Here is a 27,726-nt window from a genome sequence, read left to right as displayed (position 1 = left end):
GTGTTGTGAATTTGTGCTCTGATGTCTGAATACGATTTAATTGAATATTATAGTAATAATAACAATCATCAGCTATGCAGTGCTGCAGTGGTCAGGAACGTTGCATTGCAGTCAGAAGGTCACAAAACTATTAATAATAATAATAATAATAATATTAGCAATATTAAACATAAAAATGTACAACACAATGAAAAAAAGAGTGAACAAGATATACGCTTTACTTCTGATGCCAACTTTAAAGCTACTGCATTCAGTTAAAGTAAGATTTATTGTAYGGTTAAAATAGTTTGAATATCTCTATAGATCTTGAGTTTTCATGGCAGCAGACCAAGAAGTGATCTAGGGAGGAGAAGAACAATCAGATCCATGAATTAGTCCTGAATGTATCTGCTGAGTTCACTGGCTTGAGTTATGATGGTTTCTGATGCTGCAGAGCYTTGAAGACTGAGACGTGATTCAGATAAGAGAAAATTCATCTGACTTTGACTACTAGAAAAATAAGTGAAGTTATAAATAATTAAACTTTTGTTTGTAGAGGAAAATATATATTGCATTGAGCGTCTGAGTGTTCCCAAGATGAAAAATCACAGTTTTATCCATCAAAATTCATTTCTCTTGTCTGCAAATGTGAAAAAAACAAACAAAAAAACCAAATGGTTTAAATTATGTCCAAGCTGTTTGGTAGGAGCTCTTTGGGTCCTCTGAAGAGAAATCTGTAGACTTGGCGTGACTGCTGCCTGCTACTCTGGTTTCGCCTACCCAAAAATATGAACCGTAAACTGCACAGAGAGGCAAACTTTCTTCTTCTGCCCGGCTGTAATTACGCATTCTTGGGAAACCAGTTAAATTGTACAGATGTACAGAAATGTTGCATTTTGGTTTGCTTTGAATTTTAGAGCAAACATATGTGAGCAAAAAATAAATAAATAAATGTTTACCATGAATTGGTGTGCAGAAACGTTCCTGTTGGTTATGAAAATGTGGGACTCAGATTGATGACAAGTTCAAAGCTAAATCTGTTCTTAGATCAACATCTTTCAGCTCAGTCACAAGTCAGTTTTGTTAACCTTTTTTTTTTTTTACAAACATACTAAGGTTAGTGGAAATCATAAGTAGAAATGTGTAAAGAATGAGATGGTACCTTCAAATGAAGCCAGGACCTGAGGATGATGCTGACAGTGGGCACAGTGCACACAACATATTTTAAACGACTTTACACTCACTAATCACTTTATTAGGTACACTGGTTTATTGGCTTGTCAACACAGATCGTTAATAAGCAGACATATGACAGGAAGTCAAAAATATGGTGAAAACAATTCAGACCCAGACAACTGTATTAGTCCAAATGGACAATTTCTTTGTAGACCTATAAATTCCCCTCTAAAATGAATCCACAATACTGAAATACAAAACAACTAAAAGAACAAGAAACAACACAAACACAAAATGAATACAGTAGAAATGAGGGAATTGAAATGGCTTAATGGTGTGGTTGTTGGTGCTCGACCAGCAAAAACTGCAGATATTCTTGGATTTTAAAATCCTGTGTCCTCCAGTTTAGTTTGTGAAAAATACCTGTTTAATGTCAGAGGTCCCAGGAATGTGGAATACCACCACTGAATGTTCATCATGTTGCACTGAAGCGGTTGGGCTACAGCTGCAGATGACCACACCGTATTTCTCTCCTGTCTGGTAAAAGCTCAAGAGAATCAAATTAAAGTAACAGCATTGTTACCTTTACAGTTTGATGGGAAACTTTATCATTCAGCATCTTCACAACTTGCATTATAAATGTATGCAGTGAATCTGACACTTGAGACAATGTACAGTACTTGTAAAGGCAAATTAAAAGCAGTTTTTGTGTTCGTGTTAAAGACTTGGCTTTGTCCGCCTCGACTGGCTCTACATATTTGTGTAATTCCAGGAATGTGGTTGTGCCGAACGAGTGTCGCAACAGTTGTGGATGTCATCAGCATAAATTGACACTCGGTGAGGTTCGGTGTCTCGTGCAGACGTTGATGGTCTCAGATTTCTCACCTTTAACAGTCACGAACAAGACTTTCAGGTTCAGTTTGCGATCGTCATCAAAACTCATTTCAGGTTTGGGCCTGAACTTGTAATGCTCTCACTRCAAGTGAAACACAAACATTCAGTCATTTAAAAATGCGGAGCTGATCCACCAGGACAAACATCTCATGCACACCTTAATGATTGGAAGCACACTTTGCAYAAAATGTGTYATTTTACCTTGTCAACTGCACAGTTTTGACAAAATTTTATATACCAAATGTTTGTACTATCYTAACTTACATCCCACATGACTCTCAACAAAAATGATCTAACATGTACAGTTTAAATTCAATTGTAGTCAAGTTTGTTATAATTATCTTCCCTCTGGCTTAATGTCATTTTTACTCAGGACAATCTGTTTCTGAGTGTTTTTTCTTTGGGAATGGACAACAAAGAAGGTAGAAAAAAACGTAAAATAAAATTTWAAAATATACATAAAAATCATTTTAGAAAAGAACCTGATCATCTAAAATTTGTTTAGATTTGAAAACTCTTGGTTAACTTAAGCATGAATGTTTTCAGGTTTTGTGTTACATTAAATAATTTTTATTTGTTCTTTTTGATCTGTGTTGTGAGATCATTTTAATGCTACAGAGTTACATGTTTGCAATATTRTGCAAAATCTTTCAACTTTCCAGGCAAGCAAGAGTAAGTTTTTAGTAAATACACATAGAGTTGAAACGAAGTATTTGCATACAATGTATAAAAAGACACTTAACCTCTTCTCCTCACTCTTACATGAAATTAAACTAAACCTTTCCAGTTAAAGTTCAGCTATGATCGTCAAAATCCTACTTTTTTTCTTTTCCTGCTAAGTGTCAGAATAAGAACTGAAGCTGGGAAGAGAATGTCATTATCAGTAAAGTGAGTTTTGTACTGATATGGGCTGAAGTGCCACTGATTGAGCAAAAGGCCAGATTACTGGTGAGGTTTAGGCCACCAACATTAAGCTATGTTAGTGTTTTTCTTCAKAGGTGAACTGTGAATCTGAGTTCACGCCAGCTGATTGAAAGAGAACAACTTGTCTTCAAGTTCTACTGAAATGATGTGAAATGATGTAAAACAAATGTACAAAAGCAGGTAAAAAAAAAAAAAACTAACAAAAGCATGCAGACCAGGCGCCCTGAGGCCCAGGATGGGGAAGTGCTGGCATGCAGCGACAGGTCCCTCTGTCACAAACACAAAGACTTCACAGCAGAGCAGGTCTAATAAATGTAAAGGTTTTCTGTTACACATCAACACCCACTCTCATGACTCATCCTCTAATGTTTTTTTTCTTTCACAGGCACAAACTCCATGGTTTCAGAAAATGCAGACATGTTTAATGGTGAAGGTATAGAAATAGTTGAACTAGGGCAACAACTTCAGCTGTTAAGATTTTCTATCCTTTAGGAACAACTTTGAAATTGTGTTTTCTCAGAGAGAGTTTGGAACTGACTTTACATAAAATCACACATAAAATCACACATAAAATCACACGCTGCAGGAGTTCAAAGGTAAACTGATCCATTCAAAAGAAAGAGGCATTCCAACTTTTTAACATGCCTTCTTACAGGATCACATTAAATGCCCATATAGTTTTTCAATGCTTCTAAAGAAAACTAACAAAAACAAAAAACATGTCTCAAAACCTCAATTGTCAGTATTTTTCTGCAGTGACAAGTAAATGTTTTTAGTTCTAACCTTTACTTTTCAGTGTTTCACCGTTTTGTGAGGTAAACATTAACTCCAGCAATCTGTGTACTGAAGAGCACCTACAATGCAGAAGTTGTGTTTGAGTTTCAGTGTGGTGGGACTGAGGGGAACTRTCTGAAATAAAACGCTGATTGGGRAAGTTTCTTTGCTAATTTGTGTTGAAGACTTGTGGATTCATCTTCAACTCTCTTGACTCTGATATTCCTAAACGAAATCTGGTGCAACAAATCGCCTTCAGAGGTTAGTAAAGAGAGTCTACATGTGTACACTTTATCCTTAGTATAAATACAGCTGTCCTGTGAAGACCAACAGGGAACATTACTGAATAAACACCATAAAGACCAAGAAGCACAGCAAACAGGCCAGGGATRAAGTTGGGGAGCTGTTTAAAGTGGGGTAAGTTTAGAAAGCAATAACTTAAGMTTCTAACATGTAACAAAGCACTTAAATGAATCACTTGAAATTGGAAAGAGAATGGCACAGCTGCCATGGCTGTCAATCTAAACTGACAAGGTAACGTCGGAGGAGTTACAGAGATCCACAGCTCTATTGGTAGGACAACTAGCTGCACACGCCACAAATATGGCCTTGATCTGAGAGTGTTAAAAGGAAAGMTGTTTTTTGTAAGAAATCCCTTTTAGGAAATCTCAGCTAACATGTGGAAGAAGGTGCTGCAGATAGGACTGGATGTAAACTATTTGGAGTTACAGTGCCATCGACACACACATGCTTTTTCTCTGCAGGGAGAGCGAAGCTGGTCAGGACTGACAGGAGGGCAGATGGAGCTAAACACGGGACAATCCTGGAAACCCTGCTAGACTGGGAGGAAAATTCTCCATYCAGCATTCAGCCTGAGTTACAATGAAATGGTTTTAATCAAGTCATATTCATGTGGTCTAGTCAAAGTTCTGACCTAAATCCAGCCTGCGGTAAAACTTTAAGTTATCTTTCAGAGCAGAATTGGCACAAATTTCAGGCTCCAAATGTGCAAGGCTGGTAGAAACGTATCTCAAAAGACTTTCAGCTGTAGCTTCAGCAATGCATGTGGTTCTGCAAAGAAGTTTAGAAAAATTCAGAAAAACTAAATTGAAACTGCAACAGGTTTCTAGACTAAAAACACTGAATATGCTTTTTAATTGTTGCGCCCTGAGGTGGGAATATCTAGAAAATCAAAAGCTCTGGTTTTACATCAGTTTTGATGCAAATTAATTTATGAATTTGTAAAGACATCACTTGTATTTAAAGACGTGAGTTTGAGGAGCGGAAAAGTTTGCCTCTACATACCTTTTTGTTTTTCCAAGTTACTTGTTAATGTTATGAAAATGACACATGCATGACAACAACATCAGGTTGTCATACACAAGATTAGTCACTATTCTGGAATCCAGAGTTGTCTTCCCAGAAGATATTTTGTTTTTCAAGACGRTAGATACAATGAGACGAGTGAGAAACCAAGAATCTGYTGGAAACTTAAATTCCTTATTCAAATAAYAGAGAGCCAGAGCAGTTTAGCAGACATTTGGATCCAAGTTCATTGAACGAGATAAAAGTTTTTATTTGTTGTTGACAGAGATTTGCTGTAAACACACAGGATGACTCACCGGATTTCCTTTTATACATCCACACTGCTTTAAGGACCCTACAATGTGACTCATYGTCAAAATTAACCAYGCAAACAAACAATGCATATGATTTTCAATGAATTGATGTCCTGCCCGAGAAGAAAGCTCAACCTACTAARTGAGCAAATACAAATATACCTGCTCTMCCGGATAAACATCTGTGTTTCATAATTAATGATGAAAATCGACTTGGAAAATAATTTCAGACAATATTGAAACTCCCACATGAGACACAGCAGGACATCCWATTTGTTCTGGGTGTGGAGTCTGCAAGGGTAATTAATTTCTCTGCTGTGAATTAGCTGTCTACTAGCAAGGCGTCCTGCCTCCAGCAGCACAAAGAGTTTTTATGGGAAGCTTCACTTTCAAAACAGGGCTGCTGGTCACTGCTGAGTGTGCAAAAATATCTCCAGCACAACAAGTGAGAGCTTTTGTCATTGTGTTACTTTCAGGTTTTTCAGTGTTTGACGTTGCATATATAGYTTTTATACTTTTGAGTCTGATACAACAMAACAGCCACTGTGCATCTGCAGCAATCACCAAATAAACTGCTTCTTTTTGTGCTTCTTTTCGCCCTATAATTTCCTCTGTGGGTGGCTTCTCAAAGTCAGCCAGAGGAACACTCTGTCAGGAAATATTCTAGATAGTTGAGATGTAAACTTAGCAAACTGTGTTCCAGAGTTTTTGTTGAAAAGCAGCTGGGAAATAACAGATGTTTACATGTTTGACTCAGAGCTTTTTAAAAAAAAAATAAAATAAAATCTTCACACATGCAGATGTTTGGATGAAGAAGACAAATGTTTGGTATAATTATTATTAGCAGATTTGCTTGTGATGAAAATAAGTACCCAGTAACTATCAGGGCTTCAGCTTTTCTGCTGGTAACACATATGACTCTTCTTCTTGTGGTTGAAAGTGCGACTTGCTCTTACTTCCTTTCAGTCGGAGTGACAGCTTGCTCTATAGATTGTAGCCATTTTATTTTCTTTAGATATTGCTTTGTACCAGCAGTTGTCTCTAATTTTACCAGGAATATGGGTGAGAAAGGCTGTTATGTAGCACTAGATCTATATTAAAGTGATGTTTTGCTATATTTTCCAGCACAGTGCACCTTATTAAATCACAGAGCCATTTACATTCATTCATCATTCAGATGACTACCATGTTGGACAAAGTCATCATCACTTGTGATGATGAATCTGCTACTTGTTCTAATATGATTTTTAAAAAAAAAATCAYATTTCTTTTTACTTTTTTAAGAGTCTGATGAATTCTGGAGTTATTCCAAATGCTGGTCATTGTGTATTACATCCACACAAATGACAGAAACTAATATGATGAAAAAGGACAGACAGAACAATACTAAAGCAGAATTGATTGAGAATATATAGCTTAGCCCTGAGAAAAACAAAGCAGGAGTGTATGTACTAGTTTACTGTATAAACATAGTTCATAATTATCAACAATGCATATCAGTGCAGGATAGAAACAGATTTTAACCCTGTATCTTAAACATAGATTAATCAACGAAGCAAAGATTAACGCCTTGGGATTCCCCTGGAGGAGCTGGAAGAAGTGACTGAGGAGAGGGAAGTCTGGGCCTCCCTTCTGAAGCTGCTGCCCCCGCGACCCGACCCCGGATAAGCGGCAGAAAATAGATGGATGGATGGATGGATGGATGGATGGATGGATGGATGGATGGATGGATGGATGGATGGATGGATGGATGGATGGATGGATGGATGGATGGATGGATGGATGGATGGATGGATGGATGGATGGATGGATGGATGGATGGATGGATCTTAAACTATGGCTGTAATCTAATCTAGAGTTCTTCACTGCCATCTAGTGGAAGTGAAGAAATTCTTCTTTTCAAAATTTACAAAAGTAAGTAGGTTAAAACTATGTCACTGTCTTTGTAGCTGCAGCTGTGTTACAGTTTTTGGTCGTTCTATGTTATGTCACATTTGAATTTATTTAGATGYTGATACAATAATTTGMTGGGATCCACAGAGAAAATCTAGTTCTCCTGTGTGTTTTTACATCTTTACTCATACGGATGTAAGCATCTTTATCTCTAGTGAGAATCAGATTTCACTCATGCGGTGTTCTTTCATAATCTGCAATCAGATAAGCTACCCACATTTGTCCAAATGTGTGGTACTGCTAGATAATACTCATTTCTTCCCACAAACTGCGCAACATTTGCACGTATGTAGAGATAGATAAGTACATCGCAATTCCCGTCTTTTACTTGCTGAGTGATGCCAGTCTTTTACTTGGAGTCAGCCAGCAGGATCCTGGATCTTCAAACATAAAAATACAGCATCTACACTTTTTTCAATCTGAAAGTTAGATTGAAATGAAAGAAACTTTTTATGTTTCTTTGTTTCATATATTTTCATATTCAGTAGGTGGCAGGTCAGTCAGAAACTCATTCTCTAAAACAGCTGCTACAATGTCTGCAGTACCTGACTGATGGGCAGAGTGGCATTTATTCCTGGGTCATGCATAGTTTATTGCTGTTAGTGGAGCTTGGACGTGCATTTACTCCAAAAATAATAATAATAATAATAATAATAATAATAATAATAATAATCATTATTATTATTATTATTATTATTATTATTATTATTATTATTATTATTAATAATAAAAATTTTTTATTTATTTATTTATTTTTTTACTGTTAGTGATTTTCAGACATTTTTTGAACACCTGAGATGGTTTACCACAGAACACTCTTTATATTTGTAGATGCAAACAGATTCAAGATCCCTGCATGTTTCAAGCGTTTTTGGACAATCTCTTAGTACATACATTGTGTACAAATATGGTGTATTATGGATTCAGAACAGGTGACAGAAAAATCATCGATGTACAAAGTTCTTAGAAAAAATGAGTTTTATATTAATGGAAGTTTTCAACAATTGTGTATTATATCAATTTTGTCTGGGGTTCAAGATATTTACATTTTATTCTGAAACAGATCCCTGTCAAACTTTGCAGAACTATAAATTGTCCGCGATGTTATTGCGATAAACAATAATATTGTTTTCTTTAGACCATTTTCAAGTAGGTAAAATTATCAATACATTTTAAAATTCATGGCCTTTTAACAAATGAAATAAATTATGTAGTCTCTATAAACAAAATTGTCCTTCAACAAAAGGGTTAGTTGAGACCAATTACCAGAATGAAGCCTTGTGTCATCCACATTTTGGTAGAAAGAGAGGGAAAAAAATAATAAATTATGCAAATGGAAATTATTGAGCTCATTTTGATTTATCATGTGATGAATTGATTTATTGYTCACTGCRACAGGGCTTTCCAGACAGAGTGGTAAATAAATCTGGCTCAAGTTGCCAAATTTCCAGCCACGCTTAATCTTCTGGAAATAATTACACTTTTAATGTGAAATGAATCCCACAGTTTTTACAATGGCATGAAATTGAAACAGAATAAAGATTTTAAGAGATCAAATGACATCCTCAACCCTCCTAAGACAGAYAAAATGTGTTTTTCAGTCAGAGTACGGGTTCTATTTCTCTATTGACCTGTTGTAATTGGTGGGGATGGGTTTACTCCCCAGCCCCTGGGGACAAAGCTACTCTGCTCACTCCTCTGATGTGTTTCCTTTGTGGTGCTCCTTTGGCCACCAGACTCTATTGGCTTCCTTTAAATTTTAAAGGGACACATGCTTTGCAATATGACTCTCTCACTCTCCCATGTTTTCTTATTTTGTCTCAATGTAACTGAATAAAGAGGAAATTATAACAGGTTGAAGAGATATGCTTCTTTCTTGTGTTTGTAATAGACAGAGTTACATTTATTCAATAAACCGTAAGACCAAGCTTAAATATGRGCTTAAATATAATCATAATTAAAAAAAATTTGGTTCTCTGAAGGCTTACTACAAAATCAAACACTTCAACCGAAAAACATATTTTTTGCAGAATGATGAGAAGATAATATATCAGTTAATGCACTGATATAGAATGATAGAACTATTACATTATGTCGATATTATGTTTTAAATATTTTTTAAATGATGGCAATATGTTTGTTCGAACTGCCATTTGGCATTGCTTTTGTTTAAAATGATGTGTATAGTTGACATTACACTTTATATTTGTTTTTAACTTTAGACTTCCAGTCGTCAAATCCGTTGTTAATCTTACCAGGTAAGAAACGCTTTTTATTTGAAGGGTTTGTTAAACATGGTAAAAGTTCATGTTAAAAATGTATTGCATTTGAGAACGCTCGAACTGCCTCACAGCCAGCAGCCAATCACATTGAGCCATGTTTGGTTGCTATGCAACGAGTGGGCCATTCAGCGCCGTGTTTGGTTTGTGTGTCGTGGTTTGCAGAGGAAAGCTGAGCTGGGAAACATATAGCCTCGGAAATACGGCATAAATTGAAGCATGAAGTGAGTATATAAAATATTACGCGTTGATTTTGTTCKRTAATTAAACTCATTCACGCCTTAAACKATTAAGCTTGTCCAGATTAGACAGTAATACAGTTTAAATGTCACGTCGCACAGCGCTGACTACCCAGTTCAATGTTTTATCTCGATTAAAAATGAACGTGTGCATTTTCTMTGTTTATTTAATATTTCTGTTTATACAAAGTACACACGTTTTAGTCYTTCTCAGACAATACATGCTAGTGACAAGTGACACTCAACGGTAGATCCAGAACTACTTTGTAATTAATTTAAATTAATCAAAAATAAATAATCGTATTTATTGGATACTGCCCTATAGATAATGGCAAAACTCTTGAAATACCATGCATGAGCAGATCTTAAAATTTAAAATGCCCCCATTAAAGATTAACACTAGTAGTCTGTCTAAGATGAGGATTACCAATTTGTCTAACCAGATTAGGTGTCACTGAAAGAAAATGCATCCTTCTGAGTTATATATTAACTTTTAAGAAGGTACAGGAAAAGTAAAAAAAACAACAACAATAGAACAGAATAGTCAGAAAATTTTAATTATTTAAATATTTTAGCTTTTAGTTGAACTCTATACATTTTTTGTATAACTTTTATCCAAAATTGTAAGAGAAACAGTTAAGTAAGTGCTTTCAAATGAGAGTTGATCCGTCTCACTCGAAAGCCCATACATTTTTTTTTGTAACATACAAAGTTTCCATCCATGTTTCTTGATTTTGTTTCTCTAGAAATAAACCAACATGTTRTCTGCCTGGAGTTAATCTGCTCAACAGATTACTCCATTAAGAAAAATTTACAGCCTTGGCTCTGCCTGCAACCTGTTAAGTGCTATGATGCCATACGCTTMAACTAACAAAATAACCATATTAATAGCTGTAAAAGAAATACACAAATTTTAAACGCAAATTACAACCTTTTTATTCTTGATTCAGGAGCTTTTTTACTCAGTTTGTTGCAGGTTTCAACCCMTCACCACTGCTTGTTTATGCCAAAAGYCCGGTAATCCAGAGTGCGTTGAGTGGCCACTGCTAATCTGACCGTCTATTTCAGGATGCAGTAGGTGGATCTTGCAGTCATGTTTTCTAATCTGCACATGCTGTAGATTTTCCACACAGGTTGCTGACGGCTGCACTGCAACAATGCCAGAGTCCTCACAGGGTGAGTTTAAGTCTCGTGAAACATWATAACTAATTGCAAAATGCTCTTTGTYTCACAAAATGTGTTGTCATCGTTTTRTGTTATATTTGACTCRCATATCAACCTTGTCCTTCAGTGCTGCATGCTCTGTCATGTAGGTTTCTCCACAGTTTCGTCCTCTATTGCGTGTCTTGTATGAGAAATCATAACTGATAAATTCTATTTGTAATCATTGTTAGATTAATCCCTAAAATTCCTTCAACACCTTATTTTAATTGAAAAGTTATGAATTCTTTCATATAGTAAATGAACACAAGACGGTGCACGGGAGATATTTGACAGACGTCTTTTCTCCTTCAAGCCAAGGACGCTCGCTGCTGTTCTGTTGAATGTAGAACACCTCCCTTGAGTCATTTCAGCCAGTCATCGCTGCCACTCCACAGAAACTCTCACAGGCTCAGCACCTTCTGCACAGAGCACAATCTGCAGGAATGCCTGTCTCACATCAGTCAGGTCTGTTAAGTTTTGTAGCTTTCAAATTGATAAACTAAGTCATAAACTAAGTCCCAAAGACAGATCTGGGGCAAACTGCAGCAATGTGTTGGAAGTCTGAATGTCAGCTCATCTGATTCGTCTTATTTTACAGGAGGTGTCACTGCTGGGTCTCTCGCCTGGCTGGACCGAGTCAGTCAGCAGCTCACAGCTGGATGTTGTGGCTGTGCTGAATTGCATGTATGACCTGATTCAGCTGCACCACAGGAGCCTGCGAACACTGGAAAACATGGAAATGGAGCAGCTGAAACTCAGCAGCAATGTGGATTACCTGAAGATCAATAACACTCATCTAAAGGTAGAGTAATGAGTGACTCATCTATTTTTAATGTTGTGTTAATAATAAAATTGCAGATTAGTTAATGAATAGTAAAAAAAACACACACACTCAATTGGATTTCTCTGTGATCTGCCAAAAGGCTTTGCTGTCAGTAACACTTTCCCTTGTGCTGTGCAGGAAGAGGTTGAAGTTTCCAAACGACAAAACACGGGTTTGCTTGAGAGAGAACGACAGCTGCACCTGAAACTGAAGAGTCTGCAGAACTGTCTGAAAAATGAGAAAGAAGAGGTGGGATGAGGCAATGTGCACTAGTTTTATCATAAGTACTACTTTCACAGTTCACCTCATACATTTTGTACAAAAAGCATCAGCTTCTTTTTCCTTTTTCTCTCCTTCGCGACAGGTGCAAAAACTGCAGAACATAATTTCAAGCCGTGCCTGTCAGTTCAACCACGAAATGAAAAGGAGGGAGAGAGAATTCACCAAACTGAAGGAGCGACTGAATCAACTCCTAGCTGACAAAAAAGATAGAAAACCAGGTAAAATAGTACATTTGCTTGCATAATCGTTTTTCATTTTAGTACTAAATGTGTACAAGGAATTAAAAGCTTGGAGACAATGCACTGAAGCATGCTTACTCCTCTACTGTGCTGAAAATAAGGAGATACTTGTGAGTTTGAAGAAGAAAATGTGAAGTAAAATAAAAGTATACTATATTGCAATGCATAAGCTAGCTGGAGAAACAGTGTAGTACTTGCCCCACTTTATGTACTCTGTTTATTATGTTCTTGTTTTCTAGCTATTGACGTATTAAACAACATTGGAAGAGCTGATGGAAAGAGAAGCCTGTGGAAAACTGAAAAAACAGAGGCAAAGTAGGTTCTGTTCACCTTTATAAAATCAAGTTGGAGCTCTATATTTAGAGCCATTTTACTGTCAGTTTTAAAGAGATACATTTTAATTCAGAATGCTTTTATCGTTATTAGGAAATTGTAAAATTTGTATTGTCACACAAAGGAAGAAAATCATTGGCGGTATTTAAAATGCGTGTAAAGATGTGTGTGCTAAAGATTTCCGTGATTGTAATGTTACACTACCAGCAAAAGTCGTATGTTTTTGCCAGGATGTTAAATAATATGCATTTCAAACATGAACTTTCATTTTAGTATATATTATTTATAAAGCAGTAATTTAAAGCAATTGCTTAAAAAACCTATGTTTACATGGTTTCTCTGCATTTTTAATCATGTGGGGACATTAGAAAGGGGCGACTTCATTTTAATAGTAAAGAAAAAAAACCTACAGCAGAACCCGACTCATTTTGAGCAACCGTCTGCCATGACCAGCTTATATCATTGTTCTGTCACAATAAAAAAAATTTCAGGGCAATGATAATATTACTGTTTTTGAGACCAGACATAAAATGGAGAGTGAGGAAAAACAACTTCCAGCATCCTTAAGCTTTTCAGCATATCTACCGAGGTAGCTCATAATAACCTAACCTGGTCAAAGATAACACCAATGTTCTTTACTTTATTACCAAAGGCCAATTTAATGCCATTCAGATCCTATCACCAGCTAAGCCCTTAGTGACATTTTTCAGAGTCTGCTTTGTATTAATGCCAGGGAGAAGCTGAATACCAGTATTCTCCTCCAGTGGAGAAGACTTAACAAAAACGACTTCTGTCTTGTCTGAATTTAAAGGTGTAAAACCTGAAGTCATCCAGGTTTTTAAACAGATTGTTATATGAGATTAAACTTTACCTTTAAGAACATCATATCTGGAAGAGTTTAAATGGTTTTGGCAGCCTTTGACTCTAGCTTGACTAATAACATTATATATATATATAATTATTATTTTTTTCCTGAAGGCACGAGGGAGAGATGTACAGGACGCTTCTGAGCGACTACGACATGAGGCAGAGGGAGCTTGTCCTGGAAAACGCAGAGCTGAGGAAGGTGATGCAGCAGATGAAGAAGGAGATGGTGTCCATCCTGAAGTCAAGAAAACTGATCCCCAAAGGAGAAAATTATGAGCATAATGATACGCAGGTTGGAGCTTTTTTTGGCCAGTGCTGGTTGTAAATACTGTTTTGATTTTTTCTAGTCCTTTTTCTTCCTGTTAAGTCTCTATTGTACACATAACCAAATATTATTTACTTTCTTTATTTACTCGTATTTCTCTAAACTCTAGTTTTCCTTTTGTTTTGTCTGTTTTAGCTATAAATACAAAAATATATTTTTACACTGTGTTTTTGCACACTTTTACCAATAATTCATATCTTAATTTCAGGCTGCTTCAGACGAAGACGATGAGGTGTTTGACCCCAGTAAGGAAAGTGTAGAGCTGTTTTGTATTGATGCCAGGGAGAAGCTGACTAACAGCATTCGCCTCCAGTGGAGAAGACTTAAGAGCCACGTTGAAAGACTGGACAGCCAAGGTAGAGTGGAGAAAAAACTTGTTGGGATTGAGGACTACAGTATTTACCGTTGTCAAATAAATTTCAGTAGCTCAGGAGGGAACTGTTCATGGCCAACCATTCAAACAGTTCTTTAATTTTGTTCCTTGTATCATTTATATGACTAAAAAGTAAAGTTTAAAGATCAAGGATTCAACAGATTTTCTAAAATCAGACAGCACATCTTGCATAGTGCATATGTAAGCAGTACACGCATTTTTTTTTTAAACATCCTAATCCTGTGGTCTGCATTAATTTATTATTAGTTCTCAAGGCTCTCTTCTTTTGGTAATAATCAAATTCTAGATTTGACCTTTGGGGACATGACTGATTTTTCCTTATTTTTTTTTAGTGTCTTTGACTCGGATGTCTGAGTCTAACATTGATGATGCTGTCCCTCGTGAGAATCACGAGGAGGAGATGGATCGGCTAAAGATGGAGATCCAGAGGTGCAAAGATTTCATCCAAAAGCAGCAGCAGCTCCTACAGGTAAGGCAGCATTTTTCGGGGGCTAAATTCTAAAAAAATTATGTACTTGAATATTGAAAGTCTGAAGATAAAGCTCATCAAACAGTGAACGACTTTATCAAGACCTATTTTGTACTGAAATAGATCTTGATTGAATTGTGGCCTTTATTATTTTTTTTACTTGTTCTCAGACTCTAGAACCACTTTTTGAATATTTATTTCACCTCAGTAATAGTGTATTTTAGAATTTTTATGTTTCTGTGAAGTTGTATGTATATCTTTGTGTTTAGATATTTTCATAGATGCTAGTCTGTCTGTTCTGCGAGACAGATTTACATAAAGATACTACTAAAGCCGCCATATTGTATCATATATGATACTTTTTTTTTTTTTAAATGGACACAATTCCTATATCTTTTTGAAATTATCAAGTTAATTCTAAGCTATGTGAATTTCGTCTGAATACCTCCTGCTTTGCTGGGGTCCTGACTATGCTTGTGCTCTATCGGTTTGCAGAAGCAGCTGAGCTGTGCGTGCAACGAAGACCCGGTGTCGCTGCAGAACGATGGCTACATGCTGCAGGAGAAGAAACGCCTCGGTGAGGAATGGAAGAGCTTAGAGGAACAGAGAAAGAGCTTTGAGAGGGAAAGGAGGAACTTCACTGAAGCAGCTATTAGACTGAGCCACGAGGTGAACGAAATACTGTGCAGGAAACGTGAGCCTAAAAAAATGACTACATTGATTGTTTCTAAAAATGTCCTGGTTTGACTTGCAGAGGAAGATCTTTGAGGAGGATCGGGGAACATGGCTCAAACAGCAGTTTCTAAGTATGAGTCCGTTTGGAAACTCAAAGCAGCTTCATGCGCCGAAGTCTTCAAGTGCCTTATTGATCGGTGAGTCTTTCCTTAAGTTCAGAACCAATTAACAGTTGCTGTTTTGTTAATCTTGGTTGGTTATTAAGGCACATTTTTATCTAACCAGCTGAAACGGAGGTCCGTGCACCGATGGCTCCAGAAACACCCAGCGAATGTCGATCAGACTCGGCCTCCCCAATACCCGGATCGGTTTCTCTCACGCCATCTTCTGCAGGCGATCTGGAGTGTCAACTTTGCCTTATTCCAGAAAACGGGTACGACGTCTTTTCTTGAATTGACGTTTGTTAAATAAAAACTTCTACGTTTGAATGTAATTGCATTGTGTATCTCTCTTTGTAAAGTGTGACTTACTGCTCGTCAAAACACGGAAAGTCAGAACATTTTGAGGAATTGAGCCCACTGTGTGAAAGTATTTCTCTGCGGGACAAACAGTGGAGGGAGAGCGAAGACCTCAGCAGCCATTCACTCACACCTGAGAAGAGCAGCAGTATATGAAGCCATGGAAACTTTTATTATTTGAAAGAGAATCTCTTAATGTATGCTGTTAATGCATAGTTGCAGAAATGTGTGTCTGATGAATGCAAACATCAAAGACAGAGTAAAATGAAGCCAAATATGTCTTGTTAATGCCTAAAACAAAATGAATTGCAAAGGTTTCTTATTTTATATTCTTAGTGTTTTAAAACAATTGGGGGAAAATATTTATTTATTTATGTGGTACTGTAATCATTGTTGTGTTTGAAACAGAATGAGGACTTTTAAAAAAATCTCTGTTCAGTTGTGGATGAGCAAACATATTTCTCTTCAGCAGGACTGTTCTTAGTTGTGCTCAGTGTTTAATAGTGGTTCACATAGCCGAAAAGAGGAATTCCTTGGTAGAGCTTAAGATATTTTTTTTCTGACCAAGATTTAGAATGTAGCACTAAAGCAGCTATTTATCTCAGAGCAGTGTGGATGTAGCACAAATAGAATGAACAATTTATCGTTCCATAGTTTTAATATCAACTTTATTAGAATATGAATTACTGATATTTTTTGTAAATGTGTACGAGGGTGTAAGTTTTATAAAACTACATTATGTGTTAGATTTAAACCACTTCAGTATTTCTACTTTATAATTGTAAACGTGGTTTGTTAAGGTTTCTGACAGTTACTGTAACTCTCTAATATGAAATCACACACTTTATACTTAAATGAGTCATTTGTCATTTACACATTGTTAAATATGATATTCTGGACCGTACTTCTTTGGCCGTTTTCTGATCTTTCACCTGCATTACCTCTCTTTGTCCTTTGGGTGGTGCTGGTGTGCATTGTGAGGCATAAATTCAAACACGTGGTGACCACTGACATCCTGACATTTTGTCAGATTATGGGTTCTCCCTCAGCAACAACAAAACCCTGGACTCTGTTACTGTAAAATGCACTGGCTATAAAACTGATTTCACATTAGGAGTGAGGAATTCAAGCTCTTGAATAGGTCAAAGCAGAGCTGCTTGACCTGCAGGAGAAAGATGATGTATGGTTTCTGCTCCAAGACAGTATTTGGCTAAGCTTCACCAGGACTGGTCCTTATTGCCCTGTCCATTGTCTCATTTAACACAATAAAATTGCTCTGTGCTTTTGGTTTTTGAAGCATAATGTTTTCAACCTGGATGGTGTTCTTCAGGTCGTAGGGAGCATTTATCTGCCTCTAAACGAGGCCTTTTAGAGGTTTCAGTCCAGCACAGTAAAATTCCAAGCCATTCGCTGGGTGTACCAAGATGTCACAGTGCTTTTATATTTCTTCATTTCCCCATCTTGTAAAATTAAGACATTTCATTTTCTTTGTGAGTGAGCAAGTGTTTTTCCACCAATTATTTTGACTAGTGGTTTAAATGTAAAAGGTAAAATAAATTTTTCCTTCACTGATGTGCAGGGATATTTTTTTGAAGGTTCCTTCAATGTTTATTGAGAGTCTTTGAACAATGTATTTGAATTATATTTGAAGCAGTTGTGTTTTTGAGTTGAAAACCCAACATTAGTTTCAGTTCTCCACATTTTCACATCTAAATTAAGTGAAAAATCTTAAAAGACCTTAAAAGCTCTTGAGTCCCAGAGTAAGCTGAGCTTTTTCCCTTTTAAAATCTTTTATAAATCGATATATCACACACATATATTTAAACAACCACCATCACAGAATTTTAAGATGCAGTTTATTTATTGTTACAGAAAAAATTTACACATAGTGACTTAAAGGAAATGTAGTTAAGAGCACTTGGTGTTGCAGTTGCAAGCCAGGTGAGCTTGGGTAGTCTTTCTCAGGTCAACACTTCTGTCATAGACATTGGTCTGAGAATCTGCACAAACAAGGGAAATACACCAATAAGAAATTGCACTGTAAATGTTTAATGGACTATCCCCTTTTTAAAGAAGGAAAAAAACTCACCAGATGGCCAGCAGTTGAAACCAACAATGACAGGGGTGGTCTTGATTGGCAAGCATCCAGGCAGACAGCGAGGTACAGGCTCAACAGAGTAGCATGTGGAATCCTCATCATGAACGGTCAATTGTTTTTCCAGCTGCACAGATTCAAGCTTCAGGCGGCACTCTGCAGGAGGACGATGTTGAGTCAATTTTCAAAGAAGGCAACACACAATTAATTCATGTGCAAAACTTATAGATATATGTTGAGGTTTTACCAGATTCGTCCCTGCAGCTTTCAGCAGGCAGAATCCAGGAGTGAGCAAAGCTGACTGAGTTCTTAGCCACGCGTCCGTTGGGAGTGTGGTACTCCTGTCTGATTTCTCCATCAGCCTTTCCACAAAGTCCACAGGTCTTTCCTTTCATCCAGTCAGCAATTTTGATCTGCAATGCAACATCGAGTCATTAGGAAACAGAAATATCAACTACATTTGAGGTTTCTCCAAAACCTCTCTTCTAATCTTTTAGATTATGCAAGGGAAAAGGTAATAGTAAACAGTATTTTTTTTTACCCTCCATGTCTTTCTGTCAAAGTAGACTTCTTGGAGACCATGGCTAGGTGCAAACACAGCAAGGCCCTCTCCACTCTGTCTGATCTCAATGGAAGCTGTAACAGTTTCATGATGCAGTAATTTAAGAAAATGTAATGACAGGTGTAACTGTAGTTTGTAGTTATTAGTGTGACACTAAATAAAACAGTAAGGACTGTTCATAGTAACCTGTTGGGTGGCGGTAAGGCAAGCTGGTGCGGGGAATTTCCATTTCGTTGACCTTCACAGTGACGTCGTTGTCCTTTGGATACATGTCGATGTCACTGAAAGCATAAAAGTCAAAACCCTGTTAATTTGGGTTCTTGATCGTCCTGTGTATGAAGACTAAAGCTGTCTTCTAGTTTGCCCTGGAAGCTTACATCTCAGAAATTTTGACGTTGATATGGTGTTGCTCTGAAGAATCTTTCCTCAGGAGAACCATAAATTTCAGTTCATCAGTGCAGTCCTGTGCGACAACCTGGTAGCAAGAGGAAGGCATCTGGTTCTTGAAGCTCTTGTTGTTGAATGTGTAGAGTGTGTCCTCAAAGTATCTGCATTCAGCTGGAAAGAGCAAGAAAACACACTTAGTCTGAACTTGCCAGAAAAAGGTTATCTGTACTTACGAAAGAAACATTTGCCGTTACCTGCGGCAGCCTTTGAAACCATGAAGTGGATCTTGTCAAAGACTTCATCAAATGGGCCGAGACCTTTGATCTCATCAATGGGCATAAACACGGGAAGGCGCAGAGTGGCATTGTAGACAGATTTCTGCAAGAAGAGTTCATTTCATTTGTAAGAACACCCAGAATATTAATGACACTGTCTGTTTGGAGAACAAAGTCTGATCCTTTTTATACCTTTGGAGTTTTGAAAACGAAGTCAACTGTCTTGTCAGAAGTTGCAGCTGCAAGGATTGAGAACCTCCTGGTGCTGTTTACTCTCTTCGCGTGAATCACGTATGACAGTATCTTAGAACGAACATATCTGTTGACCCTGGAAGGAAATGGAAAAGAATCTCAGAAACTGTACAAAAATTCCTGACATGGAGAACTGTGTGATGTAGTTTCTTACATCTTTGCGTAACGTTTCAGGGCAGAAGGCAGTCTTTCCCAGGATGCTCTGAGGCGAGCTGCGGGGTTTGAAGAAACAAGACCAGTCTCTGCTGTAGCATTGGCTCTATATCTCTTGCATTGTTCGCCCCAGGCAATCTTAGTCTGTTGACAAACAACATGACATTAGAATAAGTCACCCATGGTTGCTCATAGACTTTTATTGTGTCTTGTAATAGGGCCTTACTGTAACTTTGTGCTTGCTCAACACAACTCCATCAGCACAGAACCTCCAGTTGCTATCAGAAGACAGGTTGGCGACAATGATCTGAAGTCTGGCATTCGGTTTGTCAAGGTAGACAGCGAGTTGGTATCCCAACATCCTCTTGTCAACTTTCACAGCACGGAAGATCATTGCCACAACAGCCTCCTGTTCACCGAGGAATTTTTTCTGTGGTGACACTCAAAGTTAAATGGGGTAGATTCACACTTAAAACTAAACAGAACATAAATAACACATCTTAAGTGCTTATTCATTTTCTGATTATCAAATTTCACCTTATTGTAGATGGCCTCAAAGCTGGCGGAATTGCTCTTGCTTCTGGAAGATGATTTGGAGGGATAATCCTTGTGCAACCTCCGGAACTTCTCAGTCACCCGCTGTAAAGAACAAACATTTCTGTCAGATTTCCCGCATGCTATGCTGGTGTTGTTAAAACCCTTTCCTGCAAGATCAAGATGAAGTTATTTACCTTAGAGCGAGAGGAGCTGGAGCTAGAAGAGCTTGAGCTTCCGCTGAAGAGAGATGCGATGCTTGATGCAGAGCTGGTCCTGTCTGAACTGCTGCTGGATCTTGACATGTTGCCACTCCTGCGTTTGCTTCTGCGGCTGCTGCTACTGCTGCTGCTTCTCCTGCTGCTGCTACTGCTGCTACTGCTGCTGCTGCTGCGTTTGGAACTGCTACTGCTACTGCTGCTGCTGCTGCTGCTGCTTCTGCGGCTGCTGCTACTGCTACTGCTGTTGCTTGCACGGGCTGCAAGATTGATCTTACGGCCGGAGCGAGATGAAGAGCTGGAGGATGAAGTCTTTGAGGAGCGAGATGAAGAGCTGCTTGAGCTAGAGGAGGAAGATGAGCTGTTCCTTCTTGAAGACAGGATTTTGTTGAGCTTCATCAGGACTGGTCCTCCTTGCTCTGTGGTCTCTGTGGGGTCCTCTTCGTTCAGGTTGATGCGCTTAACAAGCTTCTCTGCAGCATTTGGTCCAACTTTAACCTCCATCTCCAATCTTTCAACGACTTCACCTTCAACTGAAATTAAAAGATAGTCATTAATATATTTGGTGTACAACATGCTTCTATAGAATACTCAAGTGTGATTTCGCCCTGTGCTTACTTGGTGTCACAGAGAAAGAGAAGTTGTGGCGGCCAACCAGTTTGTACAAGAGAGTGTTTCGGATGTAGGCACCATTTTCACTGGCAAACCTGAGACAGGCCTTCAGTCCAACAACCCTGTGCTTAGCGCAGTACTTCTTGGCAAATCCTCGAATCTTATGTCGGCGAATGGCATATTTTGCTTCCTCGGGAAGGAGCTCGGAGGATGAGAGCTGTAAGAGAAGTAAGACGCACTCAGAATTTAATTGCGGATGCAACAGTAGCTGTCAAGGCTAAGTTAAACTTACCATGCTGTCAACATAGGAAGCTCGCTCGGATGAGCGGGCTCTGCTTGATCTTACGGGCACGAGTTTGGTAGGGAAGAGGTGGGTAATTCTCTCAGCGGGAAGTTCCTCAATATTTCTTGACCCAGCAAAAGTTGTCACACTGTTAAAGAGAAAATACACAAATTCAGCTGGACTGCAAGTACAGTGATAGAGGTTAAGTTAAATTCATCCAAGTGCTTACTTCACAAATGTGATGTTTTCAGGCACTTTAACTGGAAGAGCTTCAAGCTTAAAGTCTCCTTCTTTGATGTTGAGTCTTGCAGCAATTTTGGCTGGCATAACTGAGTGGACCTTAGCGTTCGCAATCATAAAAGCCTGGAAAATGTCTGTGTTGAGTCCCATAACTGCATATGTGCTCATGGAAACACTGGAAAAACAGAGAGAAAGATTTTCAGGTTTATTTTTTATCACATTAATCATTTTATGGTGAATTTCATGTAGTGTATGACAGTGGCCACTTACGTTGGTCTGACCTCAGCCTGGAGCTGAATGTCTGTCTCCAGGAGCTTGTTGAGGGGGAAATCTTCTGGCAGGCGTGGTGATGTGGTTGGCTTGACTAAGAAAACAGAAAAACTCTTGACTCTTCCTGTTGCTTAAAACTGATCACAAGATTTTCTTTTGTTTTGAATAAGGAAGTCACATCTAAATGAGAGTATATTGTAATATGCTTACACTGTAAAAACACAAACTCTTACCAAGTATTTTTTGTTTTCGGTCTGGTTTCTTGCTGAAAGATCACTTGCAAGTTAGTTTTGTTTCATTTCAAGTGCACTAAGATATTAGCACTAGAAGCTTGAAAAATATCCGTTTTTGTGTTTTTGCAGTGTAATAATCTGTCTTCCTTTCATCTCCACCTCTCAGTATGAAGTTAGACAGCAAAGCCTAAAGAGAAATTCATTCCAAACTGTGTTTTACTCACTTTCAACAGAAGCTGCAGCCACAGCAGCACTGAACAGACCAAGCTCCATCGGGAGACCAGCGGCAGTTGGAAGAATGCGTCTCATCTCAGCAGCCAGCACAGGCTTAGCATAGTTGAAGTTGACACCAGTCACGAGCAGAGCCTTGAGAACATCTCTTCCATATCCCTGAATGGGCAATTCCCTGGTATACTGTAAAGAAGGAATATACAGTTTATGCTATGTCTGACAAAACTTGATTTTCCTTGAGCTCAGTTGATTGTTGTCTCTGTAGTACCCTGACAGCCTCGTCGATCATGGGTTTGTTGATGTTAGCAAAGGCAATCTCCTGTCCAAAGAGCTTGACATAGATAGAAGCCAGGGGTTTGTCGGCGGGCAGGGATCTCCATTCTGACAGCTGTGGAGAGAAAAAAAGTTATGTTTTTTTTTTGTCACGTTGATCTGTGTAATATTTCTTCTTTTGATTGGTGCTTACAGCCTTTATGACRCGCTTCATTTTGGTGATCCTGTCAGTGTTTTCAGAGAGAGAAGGGTTTTTCAGGAGCAGCTCCTGCAGTCCATCTATAGTGGCTCCGATCTGTAGTGAAAACAAAAAAAAACAACAGCATTAAAAAACAATGCTTCTGCTATTATGCTTTTGAACAGGTGTTTGCATTTTTAATGACCTCCAGGGCTTCTGCAGTTGCTCCAGCGGCAAAGGCTCTGGTCTTTACAGCAGCAGTTTTTGGCAAAATGTTTGCAGCATCATTGATGTAAAAAGCAGTTRCAGCAGCACCGAGCATCGAGGAGCCTGATATAGATATTAATAAACAGGTTAGCTAATACTTCAGAACAAATAGAACTCATCTTCTCTTTATGTCGTCTTACTGTTGTAGTAGTCCACATGAATAGCTTTGCTGTAGCGCAGGCTCAGTCTGTCCAGCTTTGGGCTCAACAGTCTCATGGCAACGTTGCACGCAGCGACACTGCAGTAGGAGCATTAAAGAGGTGACTCAGCACAAATTTCTAGGACTTAATGATAATTCAGGAAGAGACGATTGCCTTACACATCAGGATGAACGGTTGCATGGTTCCTACACAGGTACTTCATGTGAGAGTAAGAGAAGCTGGCCACCTGCAGATTCTCCTCTGTTTTCACAGAGTTGGCAAGAGCGGTCACCACACCCATGGAAGGATTGGTCTCGAAGAGAACAATGCAGGACAGCATGCGGAGCTTTGGGTGGAGAGCCTTGTCCATGTAGAGCTGGAGAACCAGTTCCTGGACCTAATTCAGAGAAGAAAGGTTAACTTCTAATGCACCTCTGTGGATAGACAAAAACATTTTTAAACACTTGATATTAGAACCAACCATTCTGGGCTCCTTCTTTGCAATGTTCCTCAAAGCCATGATGGCTTCAACGTGAACTCTCATTGGCAGGGATGCAGCAGCAGTGCCGTGGATGGGCATGATCTTAGTGAGAGACTTGAAGCTAGCTGGGTGTCCAGCATTTCCCAAAACCTTTACGTACAGGACGATCTTGTCTTCCTCATTCTTGGCAATAGCATCTGAAAGTCGATCTTGAATAGGCTGTTGGCGGAAATTAGTAATTAACATAATCTAGTTCTCCCAGTTTTTCCTCAGTTTGAAGCAAAATGGAATTTATGTGGTTAAATTACCTTTATAAGGTCAGCCGGGCAGGGARCTGTCTCATTGCAGTATTTGTAAACCATTGTACCGTATCCGAGGAAGACAATCTCACGCAGAAGTGGATTTTTCTCTACTTTGTCGCTCGCCAACAGGTTCTTCAAAAGTGGAAAAAAACATTCATATTGTATCCATTCATTTTATTATTCATAGAATGAGTTATTCACAAAGTGCAATATTACCAACCTCCAACAGCTTGATAACCTCGGGGTCAGCAGTCACCAAGTGCACAGATGCTACCAGTGCTTGAGCCGCCTCAGCAGTGCTTATTTCCTCAGCCATGAACTTCTCTTTGATGAATCTAAAAGCGTCGCGAGTGCCAGCAGCAGGGATGGTATCCAAGAACCAGTGTCTGGAAAGGCAAAAAGAAATTAAGTGTGAAAAACAAAAGTTCATTAAAAGCATTTATTCATTTTGCAAGTTATGTTCAGTCGCTGATATGAACCTGTGAGGGGACATCTTTTTGTACTGGTTCCAGTACATTTCCAGATCTTCGTAGCGAGCAAGACGGAGCAGCTGTACCAGTTCCAAAAACTTCATGGGGGCATTTTCATGAATATTCTCCACGTTGATTCTGGCGAGCTGATTCATGACCTCTGCAGTCTGACATCACACAATCATCGTCATTTGAAGCCGCTTCACATTGTTTAATAATAGTGGCCCTGTCTTACAAAGCAGTCTAAACTGTACCTGGGCCTTTGCATTGCTGATCTTGACAAGCTTAATGGGGGCCTGAAGAAGTTCGTTGGCGAACTCGTACTTGAGAGATCCACGGTGTTTGTAGACAGCATTGATAGGTGGAATGGGCTCTTTCTTAATCTCAAGGAACTCAAAGGACTGCCTTTAAATTGAGGCATAAACATGTTAGGTTAATGTCAATGTCAAATGTATTTATAAAGCACTTTCCAAACAGTTGAAGCTGCACCAAAAGAACTTACAATAATTAGAACAAATCACAAAGGCTTAAGTGCCAGCCTCTGTGGAGGTTAAACTAAAACTCTATTTTGTTAGTAAACCTTGACATACCTGGTCATCATTTGAGTAGCTCCGTTATCCTCAGAGAAAGGCAAGAACTGGATCAGCTCATTAACTTCCGCTTTCTGGATCATGATGGCATTAGCGACTGGTTTGAAGGTGTAGCTGAATGTCGTGGTGCCTCTCAGGTTCTTGGTTTCCTGTCAAAAACAAGTCATGGGTTAAATGCAAAGTTTAGCTTTGAACAGTTTTACCTTGGAACACAATGGGTTTAGCTTTACCTCCTGGCACTTTTCACACTTCTCAGTGTATGCCAATCCCATGTCCTTAATGATTCTTTCCTGGCAGTTGTTCAGGTCCCTGGTCTTGGTCAGAAGGATGTTCTCATTACGTGCATCTTCACTGATGGCGTAGAGGGTCTTGCACACACCCTGAGTTCCAACCTGTGGAGAACAGAAAACTTTTTAGACTAAAGTTTTATGACTACTGGTAAATAACTTAAATAGGCTACCGTTTGCCTCTTTTACAAACCTCCTGCAAGTCATAGACTTTGTGGGTCTTCTTGAGGTTCAGCTGGAGAATATTCAGAATGCCTCTGTGGATGTTCAGCACCACAGCCGAAACGCCCTCGGGAGCAAAGACTTTACCAACAACACCATTGACGTATTCGAACTTGATGGGGATCGCAAACTGAGGTGCCAGGGCTGCCGTCAACTTGGGTGATGGGATTGCTGAGTCGTTTGGCCAAATACCATTGTACTCTAAGAGCTCAGGTTCCACAAGCTGCGATTTAAGTAAAATGTGTTGGTTAGGTATTTGGAAAGGTAAATGATTGCTGTCGCTAGTTGATTTATTGTTACCTTCAGCATTAAAGTATTTTGCTCAGCTCGGCTGATGAGAATTTTGGATCTGATTTTCAATCCAGCTCTTGCCAAACCTTCCTCAGGAAGACCGCTGAGGAGTAATGCTTCATACTTGTACACATAGGTCTTACTGGCAGCAAATTCAGGGACTGTAAATACAGTTTTGCACAGTAAGAATAATGCATGACATATGTATGTTATTTTTTAGAACTATAGGTCAGAGAATGTGGTCAAATTCACTTATAAAAGCATAGCTATGTTAATTTTGAATAATTTAGTTTAYGTTCAAATACCAGACTTACCAGGTTCAAAAGTTTGTCCAGCTGGGATGGGAAAAAAAGAAACATTTTTTGTCAAACATTAAAGAAGAATGAATAATTGTATCAAATTAATATGGAAGAACTAATTCAGAAGCTTTAAAGAAATTCTAAAATGATTCCAAATGTTTCAACAATAAACACTTAACTATTTAAAGATATRAAAAACATCAAATGTGCAATTTATAAGTCAAATAAATGTAATAAATGCAATCCATTAGTGCAGTATGCTTCTTACCCGCAAAGGCCAGAGTCAGGGCTAGCACAACCGCTTTCATGGCTGATGAGGCTGTGACAATCTGTGGAGACAGGCAGCCTTTTATACGAACATCGGTGCTATGCAAATATGCCTGTTGCCTGTAATTTGATGGATAACTTATTTATCTTTTGGTCAGAATCTGGTTTGTGCAACATGCATCAAAGGATGGAAAGTTGGGGTCACCTGACCTGGTTCTTTGATGCAGGTCAAACCTGAGCATCCTGTTCCAAAACCATGACCAAATAGTTCCATTTAGCAATTTATGTCTAAACTGTAATACAGCTTCATTCTACCATACAACTATAATGCTGGTATTTGTTAACATTGTTAACATTTGTTAACATTKTCTTTTGAAATATGTCAACATTATTTCAAAAGAAAATATTGACAAAATATGACACGTTTTCTTTTAGAAAGACTCCAAGCTTTACAATATATTGTTTAAGGAGATAAACTCTGCTTGTTTGTTTGTTGGCAATACAAACGTAACAAGACTTGATAATAAAATTACATTTCATAGACAAAAYGTCAGACATGAGATTTTTATTTGTYATTATGCGTCTAAAACATAATGAAATTGGAGTGATAACCTCAGTGATAAATAGATAAATAAATAAAGTCTTAATTAGTTCTTATGGTGCAGCATAAARGTGTTGCACCTGCAGGGGGACAGAGAGGATAGAAGGACGYGGCAGATAGATTTCACATTTCTTGGGGAAAAAGCTGTTCTTTAGCCRCAGGGTTATGCTGGCAGTAACAAAAATTGTGTAATTCGAAATAACATTTTTGTTCAATGTTWTGGCATTTYTACAACACAAGTAATAGTCTTTATGTTCATACATTTTCAGTTCTTGTCATGTCTCTATGTTCCTTAGTTATTTATATCTCTWAATTAATCTCATAAATGTTTGTGGTAACTCTTCATCCATTTCAAAGTTCACTCAGAAAGGATATTTGCTTTCTTTGTTTGCTTTGGTCACTGTGACCAGTAAGGTCAGGTCATTTTAACAGGTCGGSCTTTTAGGCTCGGACMACATCAGTGCAAACCACAAAAAGTTTTCACGTTTTCGTCTTGTGCATATTTGTTCTACTGTTTAAACGCAGGCCAATGCGTTCTAAAAACATGATGTTAGCGCAGGACACACAGTTAATGAAAAAAAAAAAACACCTCTTGTTATAACACTGATTATTCTATCTTTTTAAAGTAACATTAAAACCAAACACATCACACTGAATATTTACAATATAAGTATCAAACTTGACTTGAACTCCTGCRTAGTAAAATCTGGCAATATGGAGACCTCTATGAGTCGATCCTAATCTTAGG

At 38.3% G+C, this 27,726-nt stretch overlaps 2 protein-coding genes across 5 annotated transcripts; one reads left to right on the top strand and one right to left on the bottom strand.

The window, feature by feature from the left end:
- The first annotated feature begins 9,476 nt into the window (after positions 1-9,476).
- LOC103464147 (afadin- and alpha-actinin-binding protein) lies at positions 9,477-17,254 on the top strand. Of its 4 annotated transcripts, none has more exons than XM_008408026.2 (15): positions 9,477-9,577; positions 9,764-9,822; positions 10,958-11,013; positions 11,354-11,505; positions 11,639-11,842; positions 12,002-12,112; positions 12,228-12,363; positions 12,624-12,699; positions 13,696-13,876; positions 14,118-14,265; positions 14,636-14,772; positions 15,268-15,441; positions 15,527-15,644; positions 15,733-15,880; positions 15,968-16,121. In XM_008408026.2, the coding sequence occupies exons 2-15, from the start codon at positions 9,818-9,820 to the stop codon at positions 16,119-16,121; spliced, it is 1,800 nt and encodes a 599-aa protein (XP_008406248.1). In that variant the 5' UTR covers positions 9,477-9,577; positions 9,764-9,817. The 4 variants fall into 4 exon arrangements, with proteins under 4 accessions (XP_008406248.1, XP_008406249.1, XP_008406247.1 ...); XM_008408027.2 differs by having other exon boundaries at positions 9,478-9,577; positions 10,906-11,013; positions 15,968-17,254; XM_008408025.2 differs by lacking the exon at positions 9,477-9,577 and having other exon boundaries at positions 9,717-9,822; positions 15,968-17,254.
- Positions 17,255-17,804: 550 nt separating this feature from the next.
- Positions 17,805-26,457, bottom strand: LOC103464148 (vitellogenin-1). Its single transcript, XM_008408028.1, has 33 exons — positions 26,379-26,457; positions 26,126-26,146; positions 25,821-25,972; positions 25,492-25,743; positions 25,242-25,403; positions 25,012-25,160; positions 24,676-24,826; positions 24,431-24,588; positions 24,172-24,337; positions 23,958-24,083; positions 23,650-23,868; positions 23,348-23,565; positions 23,169-23,266; positions 22,967-23,091; positions 22,777-22,878; positions 22,579-22,698; positions 22,304-22,493; positions 21,847-21,940; positions 21,566-21,751; positions 21,346-21,484; positions 21,060-21,270; positions 20,421-20,974; positions 20,227-20,328; positions 19,916-20,119; positions 19,691-19,833; positions 19,477-19,612; positions 19,264-19,387; positions 19,000-19,180; positions 18,809-18,903; positions 18,602-18,696; positions 18,308-18,473; positions 18,055-18,216; positions 17,805-17,965 (listed from the first exon to the last, which is right to left on the bottom strand). The coding sequence occupies exons 1-33, from the start codon at positions 26,416-26,418 to the stop codon at positions 17,874-17,876; spliced, it is 5,133 nt and encodes a 1,710-aa protein (XP_008406250.1). The 5' UTR covers positions 26,419-26,457; the 3' UTR covers positions 17,805-17,873.
- Positions 26,458-27,726: the final 1,269 nt, after the last annotated feature.

This window comes from Poecilia reticulata, linkage group LG4 (assembly GCF_000633615.1).
Source record: "Poecilia reticulata strain Guanapo linkage group LG4, Guppy_female_1.0+MT, whole genome shotgun sequence".
Taxonomy (NCBI): domain Eukaryota; kingdom Metazoa; phylum Chordata; class Actinopteri; order Cyprinodontiformes; family Poeciliidae; genus Poecilia; species Poecilia reticulata.
Note: the sequence above shows the minus strand (reverse complement) of the source record. Positions and strands in the feature narration are given on the sequence as shown.

Coding starts and splice junctions, on each gene's coding strand:
- LOC103464147 (XM_008408025.2), top strand. Junction 15,645..15,732: donor TTCAAGTGCCTTATTGATCG/GTGAGTCTTTCC, acceptor TTATCTAACCAG/CTGAAACGGAGGTCCGTGCA. Junction 15,881..15,967: donor TGCCTTATTCCAGAAAACGG/GTACGACGTCTT, acceptor CTCTTTGTAAAG/TGTGACTTACTGCTCGTCAA.